The 26,993-nt window shown below is 37.6% G+C and overlaps 1 protein-coding gene across 1 annotated transcript; it reads right to left on the bottom strand.

Moving 5' to 3' along the window:
- Positions 1–838: 838 nt before the first annotated feature.
- LOC122992767 (ly6/PLAUR domain-containing protein 1-like) lies at positions 839–26,016 on the bottom strand. The gene is made up of 3 exons (XM_044366676.1): positions 25,768–26,016; positions 22,108–22,239; positions 839–1,090 (listed from the first exon to the last, which is right to left on the bottom strand). The coding sequence occupies exons 1-3, from the start codon at positions 25,814–25,816 to the stop codon at positions 849–851; spliced, it is 423 nt and encodes a 140-aa protein (XP_044222611.1). The 5' UTR covers positions 25,817–26,016; the 3' UTR covers positions 839–848.
- Positions 26,017–26,993: the final 977 nt, after the last annotated feature.

Genomic DNA, 26,993 nt, shown 5'->3' on the forward strand with positions numbered 1-26,993 from the left:
AATTCCTCATACTATCACATTTACTGCACTACTGTCCCTCCACCTCAATGCAAACTGTATTGATTTCAGTTATTAGAGGGTGTAAAGAAGATGTGCTAAGTAGTTTCAAAGAGGTTGCGTGTATTAACAAGCTTTATCTACAGCATTTTTGAACAGACTGCAAAAGCTGTTACAGAACTAGTGGAAGAAAAGCTGCAAACATGATGTTATTATACCTGTTAGGTGGTATATAATATAATATAATATAATATAGCTGTAGGTGGCTTTAATATAATCTCTGGTATGTTTTTCTTTATCTGGTAGTATTTATCCAGACTGCAGTTTTCTCTAACCAGTCTCACATATAACACATTATCATTATCATACATCTTTTTCAGTTCATAAATACTCATACAACTGTTGATTGTTCCACATAATTGTATTTATACAGAATAAATCACGGAGTTGTTTATTCTGGAGATATTTTTTCTAAGGCTCAGAGAATGAATGATGAATTCTTCTTCCCTGCAGTATGTCTTATTTCATCTTACAGTATAATAAATAAAGACAAACGAGAACGAGTCGACTGCTTCTCAACAAAATATAGAAGTTTCATCCACGGCAGCGTCCTCCACCTCGCCTCACCTCACACAGCTCCAGCATGAGATGATCAAACCTGCCAGTGCAGTGTTGTTTTTGTTGCTTTTTTTGACATTTGGAAAACAAGCTTGAAGAGAACAAATACTATACAAAGCGTCCTCACATTTCAAAGTATGCATTCTTCATCTGTCTCAGTTAATACAGTTCCAGTTCCAGGTCTTCTCTACCGTTAGAGGTGCAACATTTTCATCTCAGTGTGTGAAGGTCTGTCAGCACAGACTGCAAGACAGCAGGAGGAGAATGAAAAGGGAAAACACAGGGAGCTGCGGTTTGGTCAGGGTAATGGCGGCGGACGGTTGGGGTCGTTTCTTCTGGCGTGGTCCATTACACAGCGGCGTGTTACAGCAGGTGATACACACTGAGTTGAGCTTGCCGGTGCAGAACTGCTGGTAGCCAGAAGAAGCTATGAGACAAGCTCCTGATGAGGCGCAGGATTTGCGGTAGTGTATCCCTGAAAGAAAAAAAACGACACAAATGGGAGCGTTAGGCTCATAATCAGAGGATTAGAGGTTGTATATGTGTGTGTGTGTGTGTGTGTGTGTGTGTGTGTGAAAGAGAGCGAGAACAAAGAGAAATTGTGAGATTTGTGCCTGTAATTGAGGATAAATATGATATATTATTTCATCAAGGGGATCCAAGCTTAAAGGGAAACATGATTTTCAACATCTCCATATCATTGGGCTCCGTTAACAGTCCTGACACTCAGCTGTCTTTGTTGTCTGTAAAACACTGAAGAAGCTCTTAAAGAATTTGCATAAAATTGTCATTGTATAATCAGTCCATGAATGAGAGAAACTACAACAACTCTTACATCTTGTGTTTTAGATACTTTGATGCTATTAGTGCAAAACTGTCGATGACAGTCACATGATTGGATGTGTCTTCTGGGTATATTATTTACAATAAGTACAGTATTTACAAAAAACAGAAGATAAATAAATAAATAAAATTAAAAAACCATCAGATAAATAGACAAAAAGAACAAACTTAGATAAATAGATCAACCTGAGAGGTAAGAAAAATGTCCAGATTTACGAAAACTATGCAAAATAGGCTGATACAAGTAAACAATATGGAAAGAGAGAGAATGCAAATATTACTATTCAAGAACTATGTCAAATATAAATAAACATATAGACACAAGAAGGAAATTAAAACTTATGAGCAGCTAGTATGATTTAAACATGGTAAATAAAATGGAAATAACTGCTGTTCTGTGGGTGTGACCTCCCTTCTTATATCCTGAAGAAATTTATAGATAAAACTTAACTTCAAGTTTAATGCAGCCAAAGTGGTAACCAGCACTAGAGTGTAGTGATTTACTGTGTGGACTATAACACAGCTGGTTATGTCCCACAGCAGCATCCATCCTGAACACTGTGCAGTTGTTCATCATATGTTTCATGACTGGAGATACACAAGTTTGTTGTTTGAAGTCTTGACTGATAATTGCTCTTCATATATCAGACTGTCACTTGGCTCAACTGTGTCTCCTGCAGTAGAAATTACATTTGTATACTAAATTATTTTCCTGACTGCATTGCATTGGCAGATCACTGCCTGGATTATGTTTTGTTTTGTTTTTTTTAAATGAATGAAGCTCTACATTTATATTCTGAGTCCTGCTTGTTGTTAGTTTTAAGCAACAAAATCCCTTTGATTAGTGAAAGATCATGGTTTCATTTAAATGTCAATACATTTTTGCTTCAAGTCACTGCAGACTTTTTTTTTCTGTATTAAACTAAAACCACAAACTGAAACTATGTTTCACTGAACATTTCATTCATATGTTCAGTATAAACATTTTACGACTTCCCAAATACATTAACATTTCCTTGTTTATATTTAGTATCATATAACATAAAATAACAGACAACCTCCTCTGTCCTTAAACCTTCGATTCAAATAAGGAAAAACTCCACAAAAAATCCTTAAATGGTGGAAAAAACAAACAAACAAACAAAAAAAATCAGATCAAAAAGACAGATATGAATAAAAAATCTGAAGATTGACACTGAAAACCATCATAATGCAAAAAAAATCAAAATACAATAAGATCATAAGATTGTAAGATTATATTTTTTTAATATCCGTGTTTTATTTTTCAGTGGAACTTGTTTCAGTGCAAATATAACTTTTTCAAGTTTCAATGCCAATGTTTCCTTTTTTCAGTTCAGGTTTTGTTTTCAATGCCAAAACCTTCCTGTTCTGTTCTGGCTCCGTACAGAGGAAGGATCTTTCTTCCAGGACGCACAGACATAAAATAGATGTTTGTACAGAAGAGACCAAGAAAGCAAAATTACAGAAATACAGCAGGATGACAAAACTATAGATAGATTGATAACATACATGAATATATATAGATAGATAACAAAGTAACCTTTTATTATCAATCATAGATCATTATCCTTGATTCAGCAACTACCTCGCTATTTATTAATTAGAAGTTTGTTTGTAACTTGTTCTTTATTACATTTGTGCACATTTGTGCACATTTGTGCTACCTCTTGATTTATTGTGGATCCATCTGTGGCCATGAAAAGCTCCAAAGATCTTGAGGCTTTGTGAGTTTTTGTGCATAAATATTTTACGATTGAACATTTTTCTCCTCAGACTCTGACTGGACTCTGATTTATTTACAGATAATATGTACAAAAATGAATGTGAGGCTTTTATGTGTAGTTTTGGTGAAAGAAAAATTCTCAGAACTATATTTTATTAAAATCCATTTCCATTTTCAAAGCTCTTCTGAATAGCAGCTGTGACCATTTCAATTGCCAGAGCAGGGGTCTGTTTTAAAAATACATTATTGAACATTATTTAAATTCCTCGACAATGTTCATGCTGGGTTCACTACCCCCAGTTAATCATGTTTCAAGTATTTTATATGAAATAGTGATAAGTCTGATCATCAAAAATATAAATAGCTGTATATAACGCAAAAGAGAGAGAGAAAAATGGATCAAATACATACCTACACACACAAGTCTGTGTAGGCTTGCCAAACATATAATCACATTAATACATATCCACCCATCAACATGTACCCATATACATTAAAGGAGGATGTATCATGCACATTTCCAGGTCTATATTTATATTCTGGGGCTCTACTGGAATATCTTTGCATATTTACAGTTGAAAAAACTCCTTATTTATCTAAAACTGGCTCTTTATGCAGCCCCTCGGTTCAGCCTCTGTCTGAAACAGGCCGTTTTAGCTTCTGTCTCTTTAAGGCCCGCCCTCCAGCGGCTCCAGAGTCTACGTCAACAAACCATGCAACAAACAGTAGTAGTAGGATTTCACTACTTTTTCTCATTCTTTACTCGAAATGGAAACTTCTCAAATACACCTGTACATGTTTGAGCCTGAAACCATTTCAATATATGAGAGTGGACAACCTGAACAACACATAGAAAAACCTTAGCAACAACCTTAACAACAACCTTAGCAACAACCTTAGCAACGAAGGCTACAGAGCGGACGCAGCTCGTCAGCAAAGTAGAAAAAAAACGTTGCAAGCGAAACGTTCGGAGAAGGTTGAAGCCCTGGCGTTTGACTTGCAGGGAGCATTTCTGTGTATGTTAAACTTTTTGGACCTTTGACCATGTTTAACATAGATATCCGACGTCATAACAGTATACAATGAACAGAAAACCAAAAAAACGCACAATATGTCTTCTTTGATTTCATCTGTTGTCTCCATGATTTCGCCATGATTGCTCAGCCATTTAGCCCGTCTTGTTTTGAAACATTCAATATTGCCTCAGATTTTTTATCTGATTTTCTCTGTGTTTTTAATCTGCTCAACTCATTATTTCCATGTACAGTATCTCTGGTTGGGCTTCACTTCTTGTTCTTGTTATTACTTTCAAAGAACTTATTGTCAGTATTCTAGGTAAATATGTGTCCTTTTGATCTGTTATTTCAGGAGGCGTCACACCTAATTACATCTGAACTCATAGACATGAACATAATACATTTTATTTCCCTTTTCACACCAAGTATGATTTTAATATTTCACAGGGCCAAATATGTGGGTGAAGTTTACATAGATTACATAGATTAGTACAATAGTTTACCAGCTTTTGACACCAAACGGGATTCTTTGGACACCAGTAGTCTACAGGCTGTTAGTCTGGACTGGTTTTCTGTGCTTATAGTAGTTTGTTCTACTGGTACGTAACAGGTTTCTGGAATTTATTGCCGGACTTCTTGTAGACATGTAACTGGACAGCATTTTACTGTTTTAACCCAAATCATGATCTTCCTCTAACTCTAACCAAGTGCTTTTTCTGTTTAAACCCAAACCATTTTAACCCAAACCATGGGATAGACTGGTGTATCACCTGCAAGCAAAAATATTCCTCCATTTTGAAACAATTTGAATTTGATCACATGATCCTGCACAATCAATACCAATGTGCATGCGTATTAATTCCAAAAAATACCAACAATAAAAGAACTACTGGCACAGAGCAATCCGTACCACCAGCCACTTCCTTTTTTTAAAATCCTAATTTGTTCTGTAAAGTAATGATTTACTTGAAAAGCTTGTTGGAACATGTCAAAGTTGTTTGTGAGGTTACTGGAGGGAAGCTGACATTTAACTTCAAAGAAATTTAGATATGAGCTCATGAACTTCCAATAACCCTTTTAATGTTTCCCTCTCATCTCCACCCGAGTGCAACAGATAGAGGCAGAGTAACACCAGCAGAACTACATGTCCATTTAAATTGTGCATCCTCCCGTGTCCCAGACACTGCAAAGGGTAAATGGACTGCAGTTATGCATATAGCGCCTTTTTATCTTAACAGACAAAGCGCTTTACAATTTTTACCTCTAATTCTCATTTACCCATTCACACACACAATCACACTGATGGCCTGACCATCGGGAGCAACTTGGGGTTCAGTGTCTTGCTCAAGGACACTTTGACACATTGACAGGAAGAGCCAGGGATCAAACCGCCAACCCTGTGGTTAGTGGACGACCCGCTTTACCTCCTGAACCAAGAAATATCAGCGGGGCTCCCAGAAGATGTTGAGTAATCCAGCAGTAATGTGAAAAAGTGTGAAATGCTGCAAAGCTCTGGGAGGAAATGTCCCATCATATTACAAAAATCTGGAGATTAAACACTGACTCACATTGTGTTTATAAAATCTCTAATTTTAACTGTTTCAATGGATCTCTGATGTTTTCAGTTCAAAACCCTAAAATGATCATTAACATTATGGAGAAAAAAGGAAACTGTGGAACAAATATGTGAAATAACTGAAAGTAAGAAAACCCTACTTTCATAATTGGCTCTGTAATCTGTTGGTTTTTTTATCTCAAACAGTAATTGGAAAATAGCATGAGGTGATAACACGGGTAGTCAGTGGAAAATGAGGTGCGGTAAACGTGCCGCTGACAGAGAATACAGATCTGATGGCTTCTATCACCTCAAACAATCACTTACCAACCACATTTCTCTGTGTGCGAAGCGAACTCCTTCAAACTCTCTATTCTCATTCATAGTTTCACACAGAAACTTTAAACCATTCACCAACCTTCATACAGACTCATATTAGTTCAGCTTTTTTATACCTGTCATAGTTTTTCAGTTGTCAGAAGTCAAGTTTTCTCAGTTTTTTTTCATTGGTGTTTATTGGTTTGGAATGACGTCACACAATCTCCCTTCAGCTCTTGAATTTATTGACATTTTGACTATTTTCAGTGGTCACATCATGCTTTTTATGATTGTCTATTATTTTTATCCTGTCGTGATGTCAGATGTGAGGGGAACGTATGAAAAAAATGCTCCCTGCAAGTCAAAATGTCTCTGCTGCTTCAACACTTCAACATCAATAGGAAATTTAATTGCATTTTAGTGATTTCAACTCTTACTCCTCACGCCTACAGGATCCTCTGACTCAGTCGTTGTTTCAATGTCCGCTGGAAACGTTTGGAAACGTTTCAGAAGTGCTGGGATGGGACAGGGCAGAAAAATAACTTGATAGATAAAATCCTCAGACTTTTATTCTTTATGGATTGCAGATTATTTGTCTATGAACAGGATCAGATGTATGGTTTTCAACATTAATGGATGCATATATGTAGATTTTATTTTGATTTGTTTACTGTGTTTTATGCTTATGGGGCTGTGTTTGTATATTTGTTGTATTTCCATTGTTGGATATCTTCTGGAGCGTCGTTTGTGGGCTGTTCATTATCGAGTTTGGATGATTTTGATGTATTGTGCTGTTGGATGTTTGTTGGTTTAAATGCCAGAATTGTCGGGTTGTTGTTGATTAACGTGTCTGAATAATTCCTTGAGATAATGGGTCACGTAAATGGCCAGACAAGAAAATAAAACTATTCATCTTCATCACCAATACTGCGCACTACGTGAGGCAGGTAACATAAACACTCAGGCACATAACTTAACTGGAAGCATACAATTTACCCAGTGCAGCTTTTATCCAATGAAAATCTAACAGTATTTAGTCTTACAGCAGCTTGAGACTTAATACAGTGTTTCATATCTTTTAGAGTTCAGCAGTAGCAGCTGAGACGTCTAAAAACAAACAGAACAGGAAAGAAATGTGCAGAGACATGCTGCAGACTGATGCCAATTACTTTCTATTTGAAACATCTGTCAGGAAACTTAAAGGAATACCAAATAATTGAGCTGATAAAAGAGGTTTGGATCAACACATCTTTATCACAGCATCCTGCTAAGAAGACAGATTTACCCTCCAGTCTGTCTTTCTTTCTCATGTTTTACAATATTGTGTTACTACAAGCTGTTCAGGCCCTATAAAGACCCGCAGACCCACTTATTGTAGTTGTTTTCAAGCACAGTTTGAACATGAACAAACAGTCCTGAAGAGGTCTAATCAGCCGAAAATAATTGAATTCACCTGTTTGTGCTTCATGACTGCGCGGCGGCTTTTAACAGCTTTGATACACTGTCAGTGTTGTAATAGAGTTGTGAAGTGTGAGGAGCTGCTGGTGTTTTTCTGTATTCCTGTTTCAGTTTTTCCCTTTCAACGATATCCTCAACGAGCAGAAACACTTCCAGGTGTGTTCAAGACTCTTTGAGGTAACGTACGATCATATAGATTTAAGTTATGGCTTAGTAGGTTAAATGATTTCAACTTCCTTTCTGGGAAATCGTGTTTTGTTCACCGTTTTGGCAGGCGGCTCTAAATACTACAATACCCATAAGCCTCTGCAGCCAAAGCCAGTCAGAGGTGCGAATTAGAGCGATAATGAATTCAAAATACTTCGTTGTTGCAAATTGAATTGATTTAAGCTGAATATTTATCGTAATTTGTGCACATCACGGAATTTTAAGCTCGATGATTGAATGTTTTTTGCTGAAATGCATCTTGGGAGTCGTAGTTAACTTCTACTTTGAAGTTACACAGTCTTGTTTTTTAAATTCAATCAGAATCAGATATTTTCCAACACTTTTGTACTAATTATTTAACAAAGGAGAGTTTCATGTTGATCCAAGTAGTCAAAGAGTTCCAACTGTGAGTCATTGTCTTTGGGAAAAATTAATGAGATTTTTACCTCCGGAACGAGGAGTCCTCCTACTGCAGCTCTATTAAAAGTTAAAAAAAAAGAAGAAAAACACTCCAACAAAGGCAGGAACAGTTTGCACAGCTCGCCTCGGGTTGACTTATTAGAATTACTGTATGAACTGCATCTTCTACAGTCGCTGTGTGAGGATTTAAAATCACATTCAGCAGGCTGACATGGTGAAGGGGAGACTTTAACTGGATCATTTTCCACCTGTGTTTCTCTTAAAGGTTTATTTAATCTGCAGGTGTCTTTGAGAAAAGGTGTGAAATCCTTTACTGGCTTTTCCAGATTTTTTTGCTTTGAATATTGTTTAAAGCTTTACATTTTTTTTGTTGAAGATGATTTTTAAAACTTATTTCCAACCAAGATACTTCTGGCCGAGAAAAGTGTAGCATTAAATTTTCATATCAACGCACGAAGTGTTAAATCCTTTTAGCAAATACGCTTCAATAACAGGCGAAGAATATCTGACTCCAACAGAACTGAAGAAAATATTCAGTTGAAATGGAGACAAATAAATACCAAATTAAGTAATTTTAATAGCATTATAATATCTTAGAAATAATAATAATAATAATGATAATAATAACTTTACTTATATAGCATCTTTTAAAAACAAAGTATACAAAGTGCTTTGACAGACAGTAACAGATCTGACCTTAAAAAGATGGCGGCCAAAGGCAAAGAAAGACAATAAAGAGATGATAAAAAGTTTAAAAGAAAGATGAAAAGTTAAAAAAAAAGAAGTTTAAAAGAAAGATGATCTAAAGACAACATTACATAAAAGCAAGTCTGTAAAAAAAGGTTTTGAGAAGTGATTTAAAGAAGTTACTGATTCTGCGGAGCCTTATCTCCTCAGGCAGGTCGTTCCAGAGTCGAGGGGTCCTGATGGAAAAAGCATCTTTAGATTTAAGCCTCGACTTTGGAACAGCCAGAGGGGCCCCACCTGGCTCGTACGGGGGTCAGCATATCTGTTATATAGCCTGGAGCTTCAGACCCAGACCCAGCTTTAAAAGTGATCAGTAAAATCTTAAAATCAATTCTAAAATGAACAGAGAGCCAATGGAGAGAAGCCAGAATCGGGGTGATGTGATGTCATCTGTAGTAAAAATAACTAAATTTACTTTAAATATATTTAAACTGCACAAAATGTTTATTTATTATTATTTAAATGGTGTGTGCTAGTTTATTTTTACATACAGTTGCATTTAATTGACATGAAATTAATCTAAAGATAATTACATTATGTCCAATTTTGATTGCTCTAATAATTGATCACTAATAGTTTACATGTATTTTTAATAAACTCTTTATAAATGCTAAAATGTAAGATTATTGGCTGTTAAAATACTTCTATATGTGTTAAAAAATGTGACTTTCAGTGTCATAGTAAACACAAGAAAATGACAATGTACCACCGAAGTGAAGTATTACATCCACAAATAAACTGGAGCTGTCCCAGCAGATAAATGTGTGGAGACAGTGCAGCACTTAACATACAATGAAACTGAGCTCAGGCACAAACACCTGAACCCTGCTGACGCTGAACGTCTCTCAGAGACTCAGGAGAAGATTTCAGTGGAGCCGCTCTGATACCGAACTACAGTATCTCCTGGTTTTGTGTTATTGTACAGATCAAGTAAATAATAAAACTTTAAAAGGTTGAAAAGACACAATCAGAGGGTTATTTTTCAACTGTAAAACCACCTAATTAGATGACGATGTTCATAGCGTTGCCCCCTCAAATTCCAGGGTTTAGATATCATAAAAGATCCCCTCCAGACATGAAGAAACTTTGTGAAAAGCAGCTTTTTTTTTTACTGTCAAACTCAAGCACAGTGAAGCTCAAACATCAAACTGAAGGACGCGGATAATTACTGGTAACAGCTTGGTTGAGTGTGAACATTAACATATTCATTGTGAAACTGTGCCCTCTTAAAAAAAAAAAAAAGACGTTAACTGTTAAATATGTGATTCATTACTTTGAGATTATGCATCGCCAGAGGAACTGCTCTCACTGATGCTCACGACAAAAAACACTCAAATATCATACAGTCGGTCTAACACATGGTGATTTTATTTGTACCAGTTATGTGATTCAGAGGGGAGACACTTGTTTAAAGAGCTCGGAGTTCATTTAATTTGTGCGTGGGAATTCTAAAATTCAGCACTTCAATTATAAATGATGCTGTTGAGTAGATTTATGGGGGCAAGAGTGAAATCTCTCATCAACTTTGAAGCACTGACAGAAAAAGTCTAATGAGACTCAACATGGTCAGCTGCACGAAAGAAGAGTGAGTCCGATACGTCCGAGTGTCTGGAGAACCGCTGATTGCTCCGCTAAATGAGATTTTTTTTTACCAAATAAATCAAGCAATAACTGACACTGGTTGTATTTCTGTGGGTTTGAAAAAAAGTCAACACAAGCATTTGGTTTAAAGGATGAGTTCACAGTTTTTCAAGTGTGTCTTAAAACAACTGGCTATTAAAAGATCCCCTTTAAATGTAAGTGATGGAGGCCAAAATCCAGTGTGTTTATTTGAAGCTTATATGAGGCTTCAGCAGTCTGAGTTAGTCATATCAAGTGGATATCTGACACATTTACAGTCTTTTTAGCATCAAATTCCCTCTTTGTGTTTCCTCAGACAGTGTTTCCCTGTTGAGCTGCAGGTGGAAGTATACTAACAAAAAGAGGAACTTTGGCACTAAAAAGACTATAACATTGAAAGATATCTACTTGATTTGACTCATTTGGACGCTGAAGCTTCATATTAGCTTCAGATAAACTTTTAAAAGACATTTTTGCACAGGGGGAGGACTGTGGATTTTGTCCTCCATCACATACATTGTAAGTGCATTATGAAGGGATCTTCTAATGGTCAGTATGAACAGGAGGAATGATTACAGCAATGTTATATGTAGTACCTGTTCTCCTGTTAAAATTCCCCTGAAACAAGTACATTTTTGCACAGAAGGAGTGATTACAGCAAGAAAAACATGTTTCAATGTTCATTTGGGCTCCTGACTGTTGTTTTAAGACAGACCCTTAATAATTGGAGTTGATGTCTGCTGTCAAACTGAAAATTCATGCTACATATATGTTGAAACTCCAGTAGTTATATACAGTACAATGTAGTACAATACAGTAGTTTGTTTTTGTATCTTGCTTTGAATTATAAAGCATTATAATAACATTGACTCTACTGTCCTTGAAACAAGGAGAAAAGTCAACTGTTTCTTGGATCCAGTTGTGTTTCACCTGCAGTTTGGTGGACGTTTATCAATCTTCTCAATCCGGTTTATTATCAGTCTAAATCAAACTTGACTAAGCAGTGAAATTAGATGGCGGCTGTTATATGAGCCGACATAAAGATGTCATCCAGATGAATGTTCAGTAGGGATGATAAAATGAACAGCGGGAATTTCTGGTAATAAAAGCCAGAATTTCATTTCAAAGTTCTGTGATGGTGCTGGATCAGCTGTCCGGTCCAAAGCTTCCTAACACAACAGATGAATACAGTACGACAGGAAACCATGTGATATTATAAGAAACCACCTGCTCCGACTCTGTCTCCTAGAAATTACATCCATATACGACTAGATTGCAACAACCAATACGTTTTACTAGAAACTTAATGCTGGTTGATGTTTTCTGTCAACAAAATGAGAAAATGTTGTTAGTTAATGTACTTGGAAAGTTGCAAAAATGTTGATATTTAACGTATTAGTGAAATGTTCAGAGACAACGTACCTAGTTATCTTCTTAACCAAAATATCCAATATCTGCTCATACAGCATTATTAAACTTTTAATGGTTATGTTTAGGTGTTGGCAGCACTTAAGGTTAAAGAAATATCACAGTCTTTGTTTAATAAAAGTCAGCAGTGACTTGAAACATGAGACACAATGTGTTTGTTCACTAACCTTAACTTAAACGCTTTAGTTGCCTAAATCAAACTCAGGACTCAGGATGTGAATCCGGGTCTCTGGCGTCAGAATCCTGGTTTTGTACGTCCACCATCCACCTCGACATCTAACCACCAGCCTCAGTGTAATATATATTCAGGACAATATTGGCATGTCCATTAATTACTGTTTTAACTGATGTGGGATGAATGATTCTTTATAGATATTTTTCTTTGTACAGGGACTCTGTACTGTCTCCCTGAAGTTGGAGCTCAAAGTGATGATTCAGGGGACGGCATGAGTCCTCCGAGAGACGTTAAAAACACAAAATACACAAACACACAGGAGCCGATTGTAAGCAACAGGTCGCAGGAAGCGTCACGCCCCGAAAGAAAGTAGAACAAAGTAATATCGAAGTAATATTCACATGGTAATTTTGTGATTACAGTTACAGTAAGAGACAAAGACTGGGACTATTGTCCTGTTCAATATTTAACTAATGATGTGACATTTCATAACAAACAGACTATAAGGTGTAGAGCTGCGATGATTAGTCGATTAATCAATTAGTAGATTGACAGAAAATTTAATGGCAACCTATTATTTTGATAATTGATTAAACACTTTGAGTTAAAAAAAAAAGCCAAAATTCTTTGATTTCAGCTTCTCAAATGTGAATATTTTCTTTCTGTCTTTCATGTAAACTGAATATTTTTGGGTCGTCGACTGTTTGTCGGGACCAAAGAAGACATTTGAGACGTCAGTTTGGATTCCGGGAAACAATGATCAACATTTTTTTTACCATTCCTGACATTTTATAGACCAAACAATTAATGATTGATCGAGAAAATAACCGTCAGATCAATCGATATTGAAAATAACCATTAGCTGCAGCCACACAAGATGTGTGTTCATGTCTTTATTGTAACCCGAAGAAAACCGTCTGTGGGCAAAAAGACATAGTTACTCACTATTCCAGTAGTTGTTGTCAGTAGTTATTGATGACTATTTTACTACTCTACCCTCCTCTGGTTACAGGTGCCAAACGATTTAATTGATGAATGTCAAGACGTCAGTGAATTAAAGCTTTTCAGCTCAGAAACATTTCTGAACTTTTAAAACATACCTGTAACTGTGATTGAAAAGCTTTGAGCTGCCGAACCAATCTAAAGTCCATAAAACGTTCCTCTACATAAACATTCAAAATCACACGCTCAAACAAACGTCAGCAGCCATGAACAGTCCCTCTATTTATCCAAATGAATGAAAACTACTGTGACTAATCACATTCTCATTTCCTTTTCCCTGATACAGTAAATTAACTTTTGTGAATTGCAAAAGCTAATTTAGATAAGCCGTGAAATCGAGGAGACACCTCTGCAGTCTCATCTTGTCTTCATCCTGCTCTCGTCCTGTCGAACAGGAAGAGCTGCGGCGTGTCCCGGACGCTCAAGATGAATTTTGAGAATCTCGCTATCAACGGGGTCAATATATAAAACTTCATCACCTCTCGCTGCGAGTCCGGCTTCATCTGAAGCCCCTTTTGGACACGATCGACACTACAGGGGGGGGAGGTGGGGTATTAAATATTCACCGTGCTCCTCTGTAATTTAACTCAAAGTGATTAACTATTTATTTATTTGAGAATTTTAACCATAAAGACAGAGACATGAGCCTCTCCGGGGGGTCGCGGGAGAGTTGAAGGTGAGGCAAAGATACTGCGTGAGGTGAATCTGAGTCGTTCTCCATCTCGGACACAGACACACGAAACACATATTGATATCATTCAGGATGGAGGATATCATTATCTCTGATGTACAATGCAAATAAACCTCCATGACTGCTTATTTCCATTGTGTTATTCTCTCTTTTTACAAATGAATTCATGATCGTTTGCAGTTGACATGGCCTTAGTTGGCCTCCTACAGAAAACAGACCCACACTCTTCAAACATGGTGTCACATCAGCCGGCTGGAAATCAATGTGGCTAAAAAACAAAAGAATTAATTATCTGTAAAAAACAAGATTTAAAAAATACAGCTTGACGGCGACGACGTGTTGAAACTGTGGAAAGCTTTAAATAAATATCTTGGTGCAGCTCTTGACTTCTAAATGAGCTTTTCTGAAAATACAGAATATATTTTCAATGCTCACAGCGACTTTATGTTCATAGAAAACTCAGCAGCCGCAGTGTTAGTCAGCAAATTTTAGAACTAGTGTACAAAACTCTTATTGAGAGTGTTTCAGTTTTTTATCTTCCCGCCTGGTACGGTCACTCAAATTGTAGATCTGAGAATAAACTTTCCAGGATTGTCCTGATGCAGAGTGAGGGTCTCTGGCACAACGTCACCTACTTCCAAGGTGCACAGAGAAGATAAGGAAGTCTAGAGCAACACTAGTAGTATGAAGAACAACTTTATTAGTTGACCGATGCGTTTCGGCTTGTGGCCTTCATCAGGGTCATCATAAAACATATTACAAACAACATTTAAATAAAGTAGGTTGGGTATGAAAAAAGGTAAAAAAAAAGGTAAAAAAAAATATAATAATTGGACACTCCCCTTGCCTCTGTTAATCTTGAACAACGATTGGCCTGAAGCCACATGACCATATATCCGACCCATCTTTATAGATGTCCCATTGGCTGATATGTGTCTGGATGTATATGATTGGTTGTCTTTTATATTTTTTAACTTTTTTAACTTTTTTCATACCCAACTTACTTTATTTAAATGTTGTTTGTAATGGGTTTTATGATGAAGCCAGCAGGATAGTTGGCGAACCCCTAAAAGTTCTTGATTCAACATTTTATGTAAAGGATGAAGAAGAAAGCGAGGAGTATCGTAGCAGAGAGCTGCCATCCTCTATTCAGCCAGTTTGAGCCTTTGAGCTCTGGGAGGCTCTAAACAGTCCCTCAACAACTAAATATGTATTAAAGAAGCCACAGACATGACATGAATGGTTTGTTATACTGCTTCATTATCTCTCTCTTGTAACCATCATGTGTAGTGCATCTTAATGTTTTAGTGAGCTAAAGACAATTTTCCAGCCTGGTGGACAATAATATATTGTATTATATTGTATTATATTGTATTATATTGTATTGTGTTCTGTTCTAAATCTACTTAGAAATCATTGAAATAAAGACACTTCAAAACTTGCCTGAGAATCATCACATTTTTAAGTTTTCTTCAGTATCAAAGTCATCCACTGATGGTTGTCTGTACATTCATGGCTACACTGCAGCTAACAGCTAATTCTGCCAACTTTTAATGGAGCCAGTTTGCCAAAATATAAACAAATATAGGTTGTCTTAAAAGAGAAATAATCAATAAACTAATTAAAACAGTCCCTGCTTGTAGCTGACAATACAACAGCCCATCTGATGAGCTTTTATAGGGTTTTACTCTCCTGATGATTCGTCATCATATTGGTTCCCAAATGGGCCCACATGTTGGTGTTGTTGCATGTTTCCATCTATCAAATTAACAAAAATAGTTTCATACAAAAGTCAGATTTCACACTGAGTCAGACGAGAAGCTTCTCCTGCAGAAAAACCTCAATGATTCACTTTAAAAAACGAGGATGGGATTTAAATTACAGAAGGAAGTTGCCTGAAAAACAGAAGTTAATTACAGCTGTACTGTAATTATTACTCAGGTTGGGGTGAAAAATTACTCACTGACAATGTTAAAGTCACCTCCCCTGCAGAATGAATCCAAAATTAGGCTTCAGACGTCCTGATCATAAAAGCTGCTTGATATTTCAGCAGCAGTTTCAGGAGATGAAATCAAGCTTCACTCACTAAACTCAGTGTCATATCTGTAGTAAACTATCTTGAGACTTCGCAACAAAACACAACATCATTTTACTGCTCAGCCGGTAAGATGCTATTCATCAGCTTTCATCAGCATCACCTGCAGCACGTCGCGCTGTGACACATCAACCGCTACTCTCAGAAAAAAGCCTTCCAGAGGAAACCAGAGAGGAATCATCACGCTTATTTGTCTTGTCATCGCTGCCTCTCTGTGGATGCTGTGATGAAATTACATCTTCAGTGTGAAGACAAACTGTGGGAGAGAGACGCTGCAGCAACAGAAGGCAACTGTGACATATTCATTTGTATGCCATTAAACATTTATTTTAATGCAGCCGGTTCTGTGTGACAGAGCTGCCTACGGTATCATGAAGTTAGCGTTGCTTGTTAAGGCTGTCACACATTTTACTGAGTCCTCTCTCGTATAACCGAACTGTGCATTTTAATTTGCTTCCTAAATTCTGGGATACTGTTGGTTATGATGTTGCTGCTGTCAGGTGAAAATCTTCCATCTCTAAACAGAGCTTTGTAGCTTTGTAGCTTTACTAGCATGTACATGTGTATATATTCTAAGACAAATTAGCATCACTACAACACGCTTTTAGAGGTTGAAATGCATTTTAAAATGTTTATTTTAGCATAAAAAAACTAAAGCTCCCATGAAAATTTCACCAACACAGGTAACTAATGTTGTAACTTGGTTTTGTCCATATTGACAATATTCACAAACGCTCATCTGAAGTCAGTTTTCCAACTCTTTGGCTTTTAATCTCTGTTGTCTACAACATTCATGCAACAGCATTAAGTCTTCTCTGTCCTGCTGTCTGATGTCTGAACCATTTTTATCAAGCTGTGATGGTCTAAGGTTTATGGGAAATGATGTTCCTCAAAGGCTCTAAAAACAAGCGAACTGAATAAATAACAACATAAGACTGTTTTTTTTTTTTTTTTTAAAAAGTTAACATATCTAAACATATGGATTCAACAACATGAGATACTTTTTTCTGTTCTAAAGCTGGATTTATATCTACGGATGTTAATGGGAGTTTGAATGAGGTTTTCCTGTTTCTGGAGCAGAACCCAGGAGTTGTGGTTTCGCTTCGCCTCTCTATTGATTCTAAATTACAGAACAAAGAAAATCTATCCATCCATTTCATGCTGTTTATCCAGGACCGCTGGCATCACACTGAGTAAAGTAACCCAGACATCCTCCATCCCGTTAACGTCCTCCAGCTCCTATTGGGGGATCCTGAGACATTCCTAAGCCGGAAGAGATGTATATAATCCCTCCAGCATGTTCTGACTCTGCGCTGGGATCTCCTACCAGTTGGACGTGCTGGGAACACCTCCAGAGGGAACACCTCCCGAGGGAACACCTCCGGAGGGAGGCGTCCAGCAGGCATCCTAACCAGGCACCCAGATCACCTCAGCTGGCTCCTCTTGATGCGAAGGAGCAGTGGCTCTCCAGATCTCAAAGCTCCTCACCCTGTCTCTACCAAGGCTGAGCCCACACACCCAACAGAGGAAACTTATTTCAGCTGCTTGTATTCACGATCTTATTCTTTCGGTCATTACTCAAAGCTCGTGACCATCGATGAAGGTTGGAACACAGAGCGACTGTTAAACTGAGAGCTTCACCTTCTGGTACAACGTCTTCATCACTGCTGATGCTACAATAATGAAGCAAGAACATCTAACTATTGCTTAAAGCTACACTAGTCAATGTTTTTCATATGAACAGTACAAACTATGGAGAGTCCCGTTCTCAAACCCACAGAGAATTATCACTCAACACTGCTGCTCTCCTAATGGTTTTGGTTTTTCCAGCCCACAACTCTGCTTTTATCAACAAATTTTACAGCCTATAAAATATATTTTATGTGACAAGCTGGTGAAGAAAGTCTAGCAGCTAAAGACCTGAATACTTTTTCCTGGAAATGGTCCAAATAAGGACAAAAGGTAGTGTGAATATTACACTTTAATTCATCATGTTGCCAGAAACATACATGAAATAGTAATACTGGGTATAAAACACAAGCATTCATTTGGAGTTGTATTTCTGGCCACCAGACGGATATTATGTCCAATATTCACTCTCCTTTCAGCTCTTTGGACTCGACCAGCTATTGAGGCTCTTTAGCTGCTAAATGATGTTAATTGCTAACTGTGTCCATCTGCTGTTTGGTGCTGATCAGGTAGTGTACAGAAGGTTTATCACAGCTGCCTGCTGCTGCTGGAGACAAGGTTGACGAGAGCAGTGAGACTGAACAAAATCAGTAAACAGGGGGCCACTGTAAAACCACAAACAATGAGCTGGAAGGAAAAAAAAAAGCTGCAGAATCAGGAGATGATTCTCTGTGGGTTCGTCACTATGAACGACTCCTTTCACATTACAGTTATTTGGTCTGAGTGCAGCTTTAAAAATACTTTTTCTGACGCCGAAAAACACCAAAATATCTTTGTGGTGCAAATGATTTCTCCATTATAAGCTACAGGAATTATTACAGCTATCTCCAATTTCATGCTTGTTTGTGTGTTAATACACTAACGCGGTTACTGAAGGCCGATTCCTTCATCCGTCACTGTGCATCTTCCTCCCCCAGAGGACAGAGGACGTTAAAATGAAAGGAGGAGTGTGGCAATCATCCCTCCTTTAAAGACAGTGGGAGGAGATAAAAGCACACTCTTTTATCATTTCTCAAGACATAATCAGAGGGGGATGATGATGATGATGATGGTGATGATGGTGATGATGATGATAGTAATAGGCTTGGAAGCCAGGCTGCCCAGCAGAAAAATAGCCATCATCTGATGGGATGTGTGTGTCTGACAGATGATGTTCGCTCTTGAGCGATATCTCAGGGTTTCTGCCAGCCAGTTTTCTTTTTTTTTTTTTCTCAGCTGGAGAGAAGCAGGAGCAAACCTAGACAGATTGTATAACGCCTTCAGGATCAGAGGGACTAATCTCAGAGTCAGGGGACAGAAAATACCCCAGCTGAGGATGCACTTCAACGCTTCTACATCTTTTACATCTACATTACAGCGCAGCGTGCAAAGTCACTGGCTTATAGAGGCAATCAGAGGGCAAGTATACTTAGGAAGAATCAAACAGCCTCACTGATTTTTTTTTATTCTCATCACTTAAGCACATTGCACTGAGGTGGCAGCGTAATTGTGACTGTATCTTTTGCATTTGAAATAGCGATAAAGCGCGGCCAGTTGGATTTCTAAGCCCCCCTTTTCATGCGGAGGAGCAATAATGATAACACCGGGAGATAAAGGCTCGGAAGTACACGAGCATTCATGCGGAAATTTTCTTATTAAAGAACTGTCGACTCTATAGTGCGGTGCGTCTGCCCTTTGAATGAGGAACCACATTTCCAAAGACAAGAGCTTATTGCTTTTGCTCATCAGCAGCAAAGAAGAAAAAAAAAAGAAGAAAAAAAAAAGACCACCAATTTTCACTGGGTGTGAAAACGAAGCCGGCCTCGGGCACCAGGAGTGACCTTTCGTGTCTGAGTTCTAACCACCTGCAGCAAGTAAACCCCGTAAATACAGCAGAGACACATTATTCATCAGTAAGAAAGCAGCAAAACCCCATGAAAACCTGCAAAGCCAAAGGCTGAATAACCCATACTTAAAAGCTGGTGAACATCATGGAAGCTGAGTGTCAGATGTGCACAGAATTTCTTTTGAGCAATTTTCCAAACCTACATGTACAGAGAGTATAAAGCTTTACCGAATAAGAAAAAAGCAATCAGAGTGACAGAATCTAGAAAGAATGAGGCTGATTTACAGCTGCAGAACATGAAATCCAAGCAGCCAGGTGTAAATTTCCGCCATTGGTTGGTTTCAAAATGTCTTTTCAGGTGTGGATTCTTATCTGCCATGATGCTGCCCATGCTGTATGTGGCTCCAGTTCCACAAATATATTTCAAATACTTAAAGGTTTGGTAACAGAGTTGTCAGATAGGACAGACGCCCAATCGTCATAAAAGTAGCCCAGGTTTTACATCCGACCATCCGATCGCCTGCGGTCTTCTGTTTTATCATCAGACAAACTCAACACCATAGTTACACAAGTGAAAAAACTAAGAGAAATCAGAACATTTGTAGATTTTAGATAATCTTACATTTAACATTCAAAGTTTTCACTCGTATGAACTCTGAGCGAATAATAACAGGAAACAAGTGTCAGTTCAGTTGTAATTAACTAGAATTATATTTGGTTTAGATAGTTAGACTGTTAGCATATGATTAAAGACACTTTATCACCATATCAATTAAATGTGGGTTTTATCACATTGAGCCATTCATGTATATTTGGTTGTCATTGGTTGTATTATTAAGTGCAGAGTTGGATATATCTGAGCTTTGAGAGGAAATTTCCCAGTCGTAATTGGAACCTGGATATTGATGTGAGCCCTATTAACGAGTCAAGAACTCATAATTACGATAACTCTGATTTGATGTGAACACAGCATCAGTTTACATTAGGGCCCGCAACGTACAGCCTAATTATTCCCTATTTACAGTGTAATTGTTTTACAGTGTACCAGTACATCACATAAAGACGCGTACATGCAAGGAAACAAAAAATAAAGGAGAAAAAAAGTATTTTTCAAGTCTGTCTTAAAACAACAGTCAGGTTTGGGGGCGGCTGTGGCTCAGAGGTAGTTTGATCCCCGGCTCCTCCAGTCCGAATGTCAAAGTGTCCTTGGGCAAGATACTGAATCCCAAATTGCTCCTGAAGGCTGTTGTACCATCAGTGTGTGTGTGTGAACGGGTGAGTGTTAGCATGTAGTGTAAAGTGCTTTGAGTGGTCGGAAGACTCTGAAGGCTCTCTAGATAAATGCAGTCCTGTTCATACTGGTTATTAAAAGATCACCTTCAAATGTGCTTTCACTATAAAATATGGAGGCCAAAATCCACAGTGTGTCCACACAGTCATTTAGTGCAAAAATGCATTTAAAAGTTGATGTGAAGCTTATATGAGGCTTCAGCAGTCTGAGTTAGTCATATCTGACACAATTACAGTCTTTTTAGCTAAAAATTGTGTTTCCTCGGACAGTGTTTCCCTGTTGAGCTGCGGTGGAAGTATAGTAACAAAAAGAGGGACTTTGGCACTAAAAAGACTGTAACCTTGAAAGATATCTACTTGATTTGACTCATTTGGATGCCGAAGCTTCATATTAGCTTCAGATAAAGTTTTAAAAGACATTTTTGCACAGAAGGAGGACTGTGGATTTTGTCCTCCATCACTTACATTGTAAGTGCATCATGAAGGGATCTTCTAACGGTCAGTATGAACAGGAGGAATGATTACAGTGATGTTATATGTACCACCTCTTCTCCTGTTAAAATTCCCCTGAAACAATACAGAGGACATGACGTTCATTGACATTACTTACTGGCCAACATGTGCAGTGTTACCAATAAGTCTTATACACGTCGATATTGACTAAAACATTTGCTGTATTTATCAGGATCTGAGGTTTTGTGAAAGGCTACTGTATGCGCTGCATGAGCTGAAACATTTTCTCTTCACATGGAAATGGAATATCTCATATCTCTGACTGCTATTTCAAAGTACTGACCTACAGCTACGATTTCAAGGGCCCTTCTCTGACCTCAGATCAGTTTGATTTCTGCTCACAGCAGAGAGCGAGGAGTGTGCTGAGAGCTCCTTTTACTTGTCTTTGTATAAAAAAAAAAAGACAAAAACATGCCAACAATACAAACAGTTTCCTTCCTCCGACATTTCAGAACATCCTTTTGTTGAGAAAAACATGTCGATGATTCAGAGAATATAATATCTTGAGCAATAATCCACACTGATGCTCAACACAAACAAATTAATCTCGCTCGTGAACAAGTAGATGGCGCTCGGAGAGTGCAACACACTGACAGCCATCCTATTACTTCAGTTTTATATTGATTTCATGCCAAATAATAAACAAACACCACTCCTCAGATTCTGAATCAAATCCCAGATCCACATCAACGCCAAAAATATAATCCATAGTTCTTGGATTAAGGCCAATCTGTCCAAATTTCACTGGAATCTGTTCTGAGATACACTGACAGGAAAACAAACTGAACTATCCTCCGTGTTGTTATTTAACTCACTTTTTAAAAAAATAAGAAAATAATAGACGATGGAGACTCACCGTCCTCCTTCACCAAAACCTCCTTCTGGCACATGTCCTGCACGTTCACGGTGCAGTTGACGATGAACTCTGGCATGGAGCAGTCGTGTGTCATCTCCTCACACTGGTAGCACTGAATCTGCAGAGCCAGTCCTGCAACACACACACACACGTCTATCTATTAGGGATGTAACTAACTCTGTATTCGGATTATACCCAAGAGAACGGTGGACAAAACCATGGATGTATACAGGAAGTCATATGACATCAACAGCTGGCCTGAATAGTCACCTTTTTTTTTAGTTGTCTTCTTTAAGAAAAACTTTAAATGGCAGAATCAGAACATTTTTCTTCCCGTTTATTTGCAAACATAATTTCAGTAAGTTACTATCAACAGCTCAGGCCAGAAGGATTCTTTCTGCATTTCCAATCATCTCTGTTTCATTTTAATTCCTTAATTGATACAACAGAAGTAACATGATTTATTTAAAAGACATTTTTTGACAGATGGGATGTTTGATGTTTGGATGCTACTCACAACGTTATATTTGGAGGCAGCTACTATTAGCTGCAGCTAACAAAAAGCTGCTAGGGCTTGAGCTAAAGCTGTGCAACTGTTTTCACACAACAGCATTTAGTAGTTTGATTAACAGATATTTTTTTAAAAAAGTGACAGAGAATGGCAGTTTTCAAACCTAATAAAAGTATAAAAGTTAAACCAAATTCCTGATATCACTCATTGCAGCCAAGAAGAAAGCAGACACTCCAACATGTGTTCACTATCATGGTGCCGTCGTGTTAAAGTTGCTGCAGACACTGGCGGCGTCTCCTTCTTCATGCTCCTCCTACACATACATGTCTAACAAAAACTGTGAAGAAGAATCACTTCCGCCTGTTGTCGTGACTTAATTTCCTGTTTATGGATGACCACTGTGGTTGACATCCGCCATGTTGCTGCAGCCAGGTCCCTCTCATCATACCTGGCTTAGTTTGCATTGAAAGTCATTAGAAGTGGTCTAATCTGCTTCATTTCCTTCATTAAATTGCTTTCTATTGTCATTTATACCCCTTATACTAACATCTACATGTTTAGCAGCCAACAAAATAATATAATATGTTTACCATGTACCTGAATTCATCTGATAATGAAATATATTTGAATACAACCTTCAAAAAATATATTATTGCAAATATTCAGATGTTTATCTATTTAGAGCACATTATCTGTGCAAAATGTATTTGTATTCTGTTCTGTTGTATTTCCCAACTCTCTATCCAGCGGTGGAACGTAACAAAGTACATTTACTCAAGTACTGTACTTAAGTACTTGTACTTTCAAACTCCACTACATTTCAGAGGGAAATATTGTATTTTCTACTCCACTACATTTATTTGACAGCTTTAGTTATTTTTCAGATGAAGATTTGACACAATGGATAATATAACAAGCTTTTAAAATACAACACATTGTTAAAGATGAAACCAGTGGTTTCCAACCTTTTTGGCTTTTGACGTCTTATAAAAAGCAGTGTGTAGTCGGGGTCACATTTCACATGTCTATGAGTTGTTAACAGCTCCACCAAATAGTGATTTTTCCCTCTAAACTTCTCACATGCTTTCATTTCAATAAATGTTCAAATGATCCAATATTTCACCAAAATCAAAGATTAGAGAAAAAGTCCAAAAACTGAAAACAGATTTGTGTATCAGAACTTTGTTTTTTCTTCTTTCCTCTCCCATTAATCATCTCACGACCCCTCAGATTTATCTGGTGACCCTTTGGAGGGGCCTGACCCCTAGGTTGGGAACCACTGGACTAAACTAGCTAACTGTATATAAAGTAGTGTAAACTAGCTCCACCTCCAGCAGCTACAACAGTAACATGCTGCTCTAACATTGATGCTTCACTATTAATAATCTAATGATGTCATATATAATAATATATCAGTCAGAGGGACCAAACCACTACTTTTACTGCAATACTTTAACTACATCAAGCTCATAATACTTATGTACTTTTACTGTAGTGGGTAGTATTGTTACATTGCTGTATTGGTACTTCTCTATTTACTGTCTCTATTTACATATTCCATTTATCTTCTCTTGTATTATGAGGAATTATTGAGAAAGTTTCCCCTCAAAGTTTGATTTTGGTGAATCTTCATGCTTTTGGTTTCTAATCATTTCACATTGATGTGACAAACACGTTCAGTTATTCGGCTGCTTTTTGAGAATCTGGTGGCACATTTATTTCAGCAGCATGTTGTTGCAACATTTCATCACATCTTTGACAGTTGATGTTTCACCACTGCTACGTTTTTATGATCCTTTATGTTTCACCAACAGGCTAGAATATATTCTGCAATGCCATTAAGATTAAATTACAGCATGTACAGTATATTCATTATTATAACAGTGTACAGGATGATCAGGTCCAATAAGCAGCTCTTATTATTTTCAGAATGACAGAGAAAAAGTCACCTTTAAGGGTCCCATAATGGAAATGAGGGTGACTGTTGCAAATTGATCATGTTGTTTGGAGTGAAAAGAAGGATTACAGGATGAGATTTTAACCATTTTGGTGAGTATCTTCAGCTTTTCACTGTTATTCCAGTGCACAGTTATCTCACATTTAACAGCAACCAGAAAATATATGAAATACAGTTTTAGTTTACAGATGTTAAGGTAAATATTTTCAGTGGTGGAAGGTAAAAAAGTACAATTTGTATGTAGCTGTACTTAAAATAAAATAGAAATACATGAGTATTTCCATTTTATGCCACTTTATACTTCAACTTCACTACTTTTCAGATGGAAATATTGCACTTTTTTCTTCACTACATTTATCTGACAGCTATTTACTTTTTTATTTACAATTTTCATCTAAAACACATGATCAGCCTCTAAAATATGATGCATTGTTATTATTAATCAACCCAACAGAATATAAAGCAGTTACAATGAACGACAAGATTAAAACGCTGCAAACACATTCATGTCTTAATCATAATAAAATTATATCATTCTGAAAGGTGCTGATATTCATTAGTTCTTTAATATATTTTGCTGATTAAACTCCTGCACATTTACTTAATTAAATTTTGAATGCAGGACTTTCATTTGAGTGTTTTAATTTCTTCCTCTTCTTTTTCTAAAGGATCTGAATACTTCATCCACCACGGCTGAGACATACAATAAAAAAACATCTGCAGACTTGTCACAGAGAGAAAAACGCTCCTCATCACTCTGCCTCTCTGCGGATCATTATTATTATTAGGAGGCTTACAGCAGGTCAAATTCTGGGAGATATTTGACAGTTTTAACTCAGAATGATCTGCAAAACTTACCTGGATCGTTTGAGACGCGCAGGAGCGCAGCGCCACAGCGAGACTAAAATCTCATATCAACAGTAAAAGTGTGGCGCCAGACACTCTAATCTACTGTAAGTAAATCCAAATTTGAGTTTTCCATCATTATAATAGGGAGCCAAAATCAGAAATATGCTCGAAAGTAAAAGAAAAGAGGGATCCAAGCTGTGCGCGCTGCGCCTCCCAGTTTACCTTCACTGCGCTTCTTCTCCAGAAATAAGCGGGTTTGGAAGTTTTTTTTGCTGTCAACCCGCAGCCTAACAGACGCTTTAAATCCCGGGGAGTAAAAAAAAAAAAAGCAGTGTGTCCATACCTGAGCTGAAGGAGAACAGGAGCAAAGTTGTGACAGTGAACAGCCGCATCGTCCGCTTATTGTGGCGCTGAGCAGAAACATGAGAGATGGATGTTCGCCGGGTCTGAGGCGCAGAGACGCAGCAGCTGGCAGCCTGGCATGGTGAGCCTCACACCTCCTGCGATGCTCCATCTCTTTTATCCGCCGCTGACTCACACACACACACACACACACACACACACACACACACACACACACACACACACACACACACACACATCTGCACACGCGCACACACATGCATACACACACACACTGCGTGCACATTCCGCGCAGTCAAAAAAGTCAGTTTTGTGCGTGACGCTGGTTTCTTCTCTATTATTATCATTATGATCACTGTGGATGTATTTATTGTGTTTGTGAATACGTCCTGCTTATTTTTTCCCACTGCTGGATTCAATAAAGTTTTTTAAATTGTCAAAATAAGCTAAAAGGCATATAAGCATTATTTTTGCTCTTCTGACTACCTTAATCTTTCCTTCCCTCCAAAGAAACGACTCCAGAATTTTTATTTGCTTTAGCTCCTCATTAAACTGAGCAGTTTTACTGCTGTGACCTCCAAAGTCCCCAGTCAGAGTTTTATTTATGTCTTTATTACTATGCTTCACTTTTATCCACATTTCATCACTGCGACCCAAGAGATGAATCTATAAAATTTGGCATCTATCGTCTTTTCCTGTTAATAAATTAATATTTTCACATAAGCAATTTACTTAAACTTAAACCTGCATTACCTGATTTTTTTAAATTTTTTTATTTTGGCCACAATTTTTTGAACACTCACCTTTTAAGTTGATATGTTGAACTTGTTAGTATCACTATCATGTCAACAACATTACCATTCATTTGGAGTTGTGTTTGGTTGGCCTTGGCATTGATTCTACAAGTCTTTGAACTCTTCTGGAGGGATGAACATCATTCCTCCAAAAGATTTTCCCTCATTTGGTGTTTTGATGATGGTGGTTTAGAGCGCCCGTCAGTCCAAAATCTCCCATAGGTGTTCAACTGGGTTGAGATCTGGTGACTGTGAAGGCCATAGCATAACATACTCATCAAACCATTCAGTGACCCCGCATGCTCTATGGATGGGGGCATTGTCATCCTGGAAGAGACCGCTCCCATCAGGATAGAAATGTTTCATCATAGGATAAAGGTGATGACTCTTTGCAGTGACCCTTCCCTCTAAG

The sequence above is a fragment of the Thunnus albacares genome, chromosome 11 (genome assembly GCF_914725855.1).
Source record: "Thunnus albacares chromosome 11, fThuAlb1.1, whole genome shotgun sequence".
Classification (NCBI taxonomy): Eukaryota; Metazoa; Chordata; class Actinopteri; order Scombriformes; family Scombridae; genus Thunnus; species Thunnus albacares.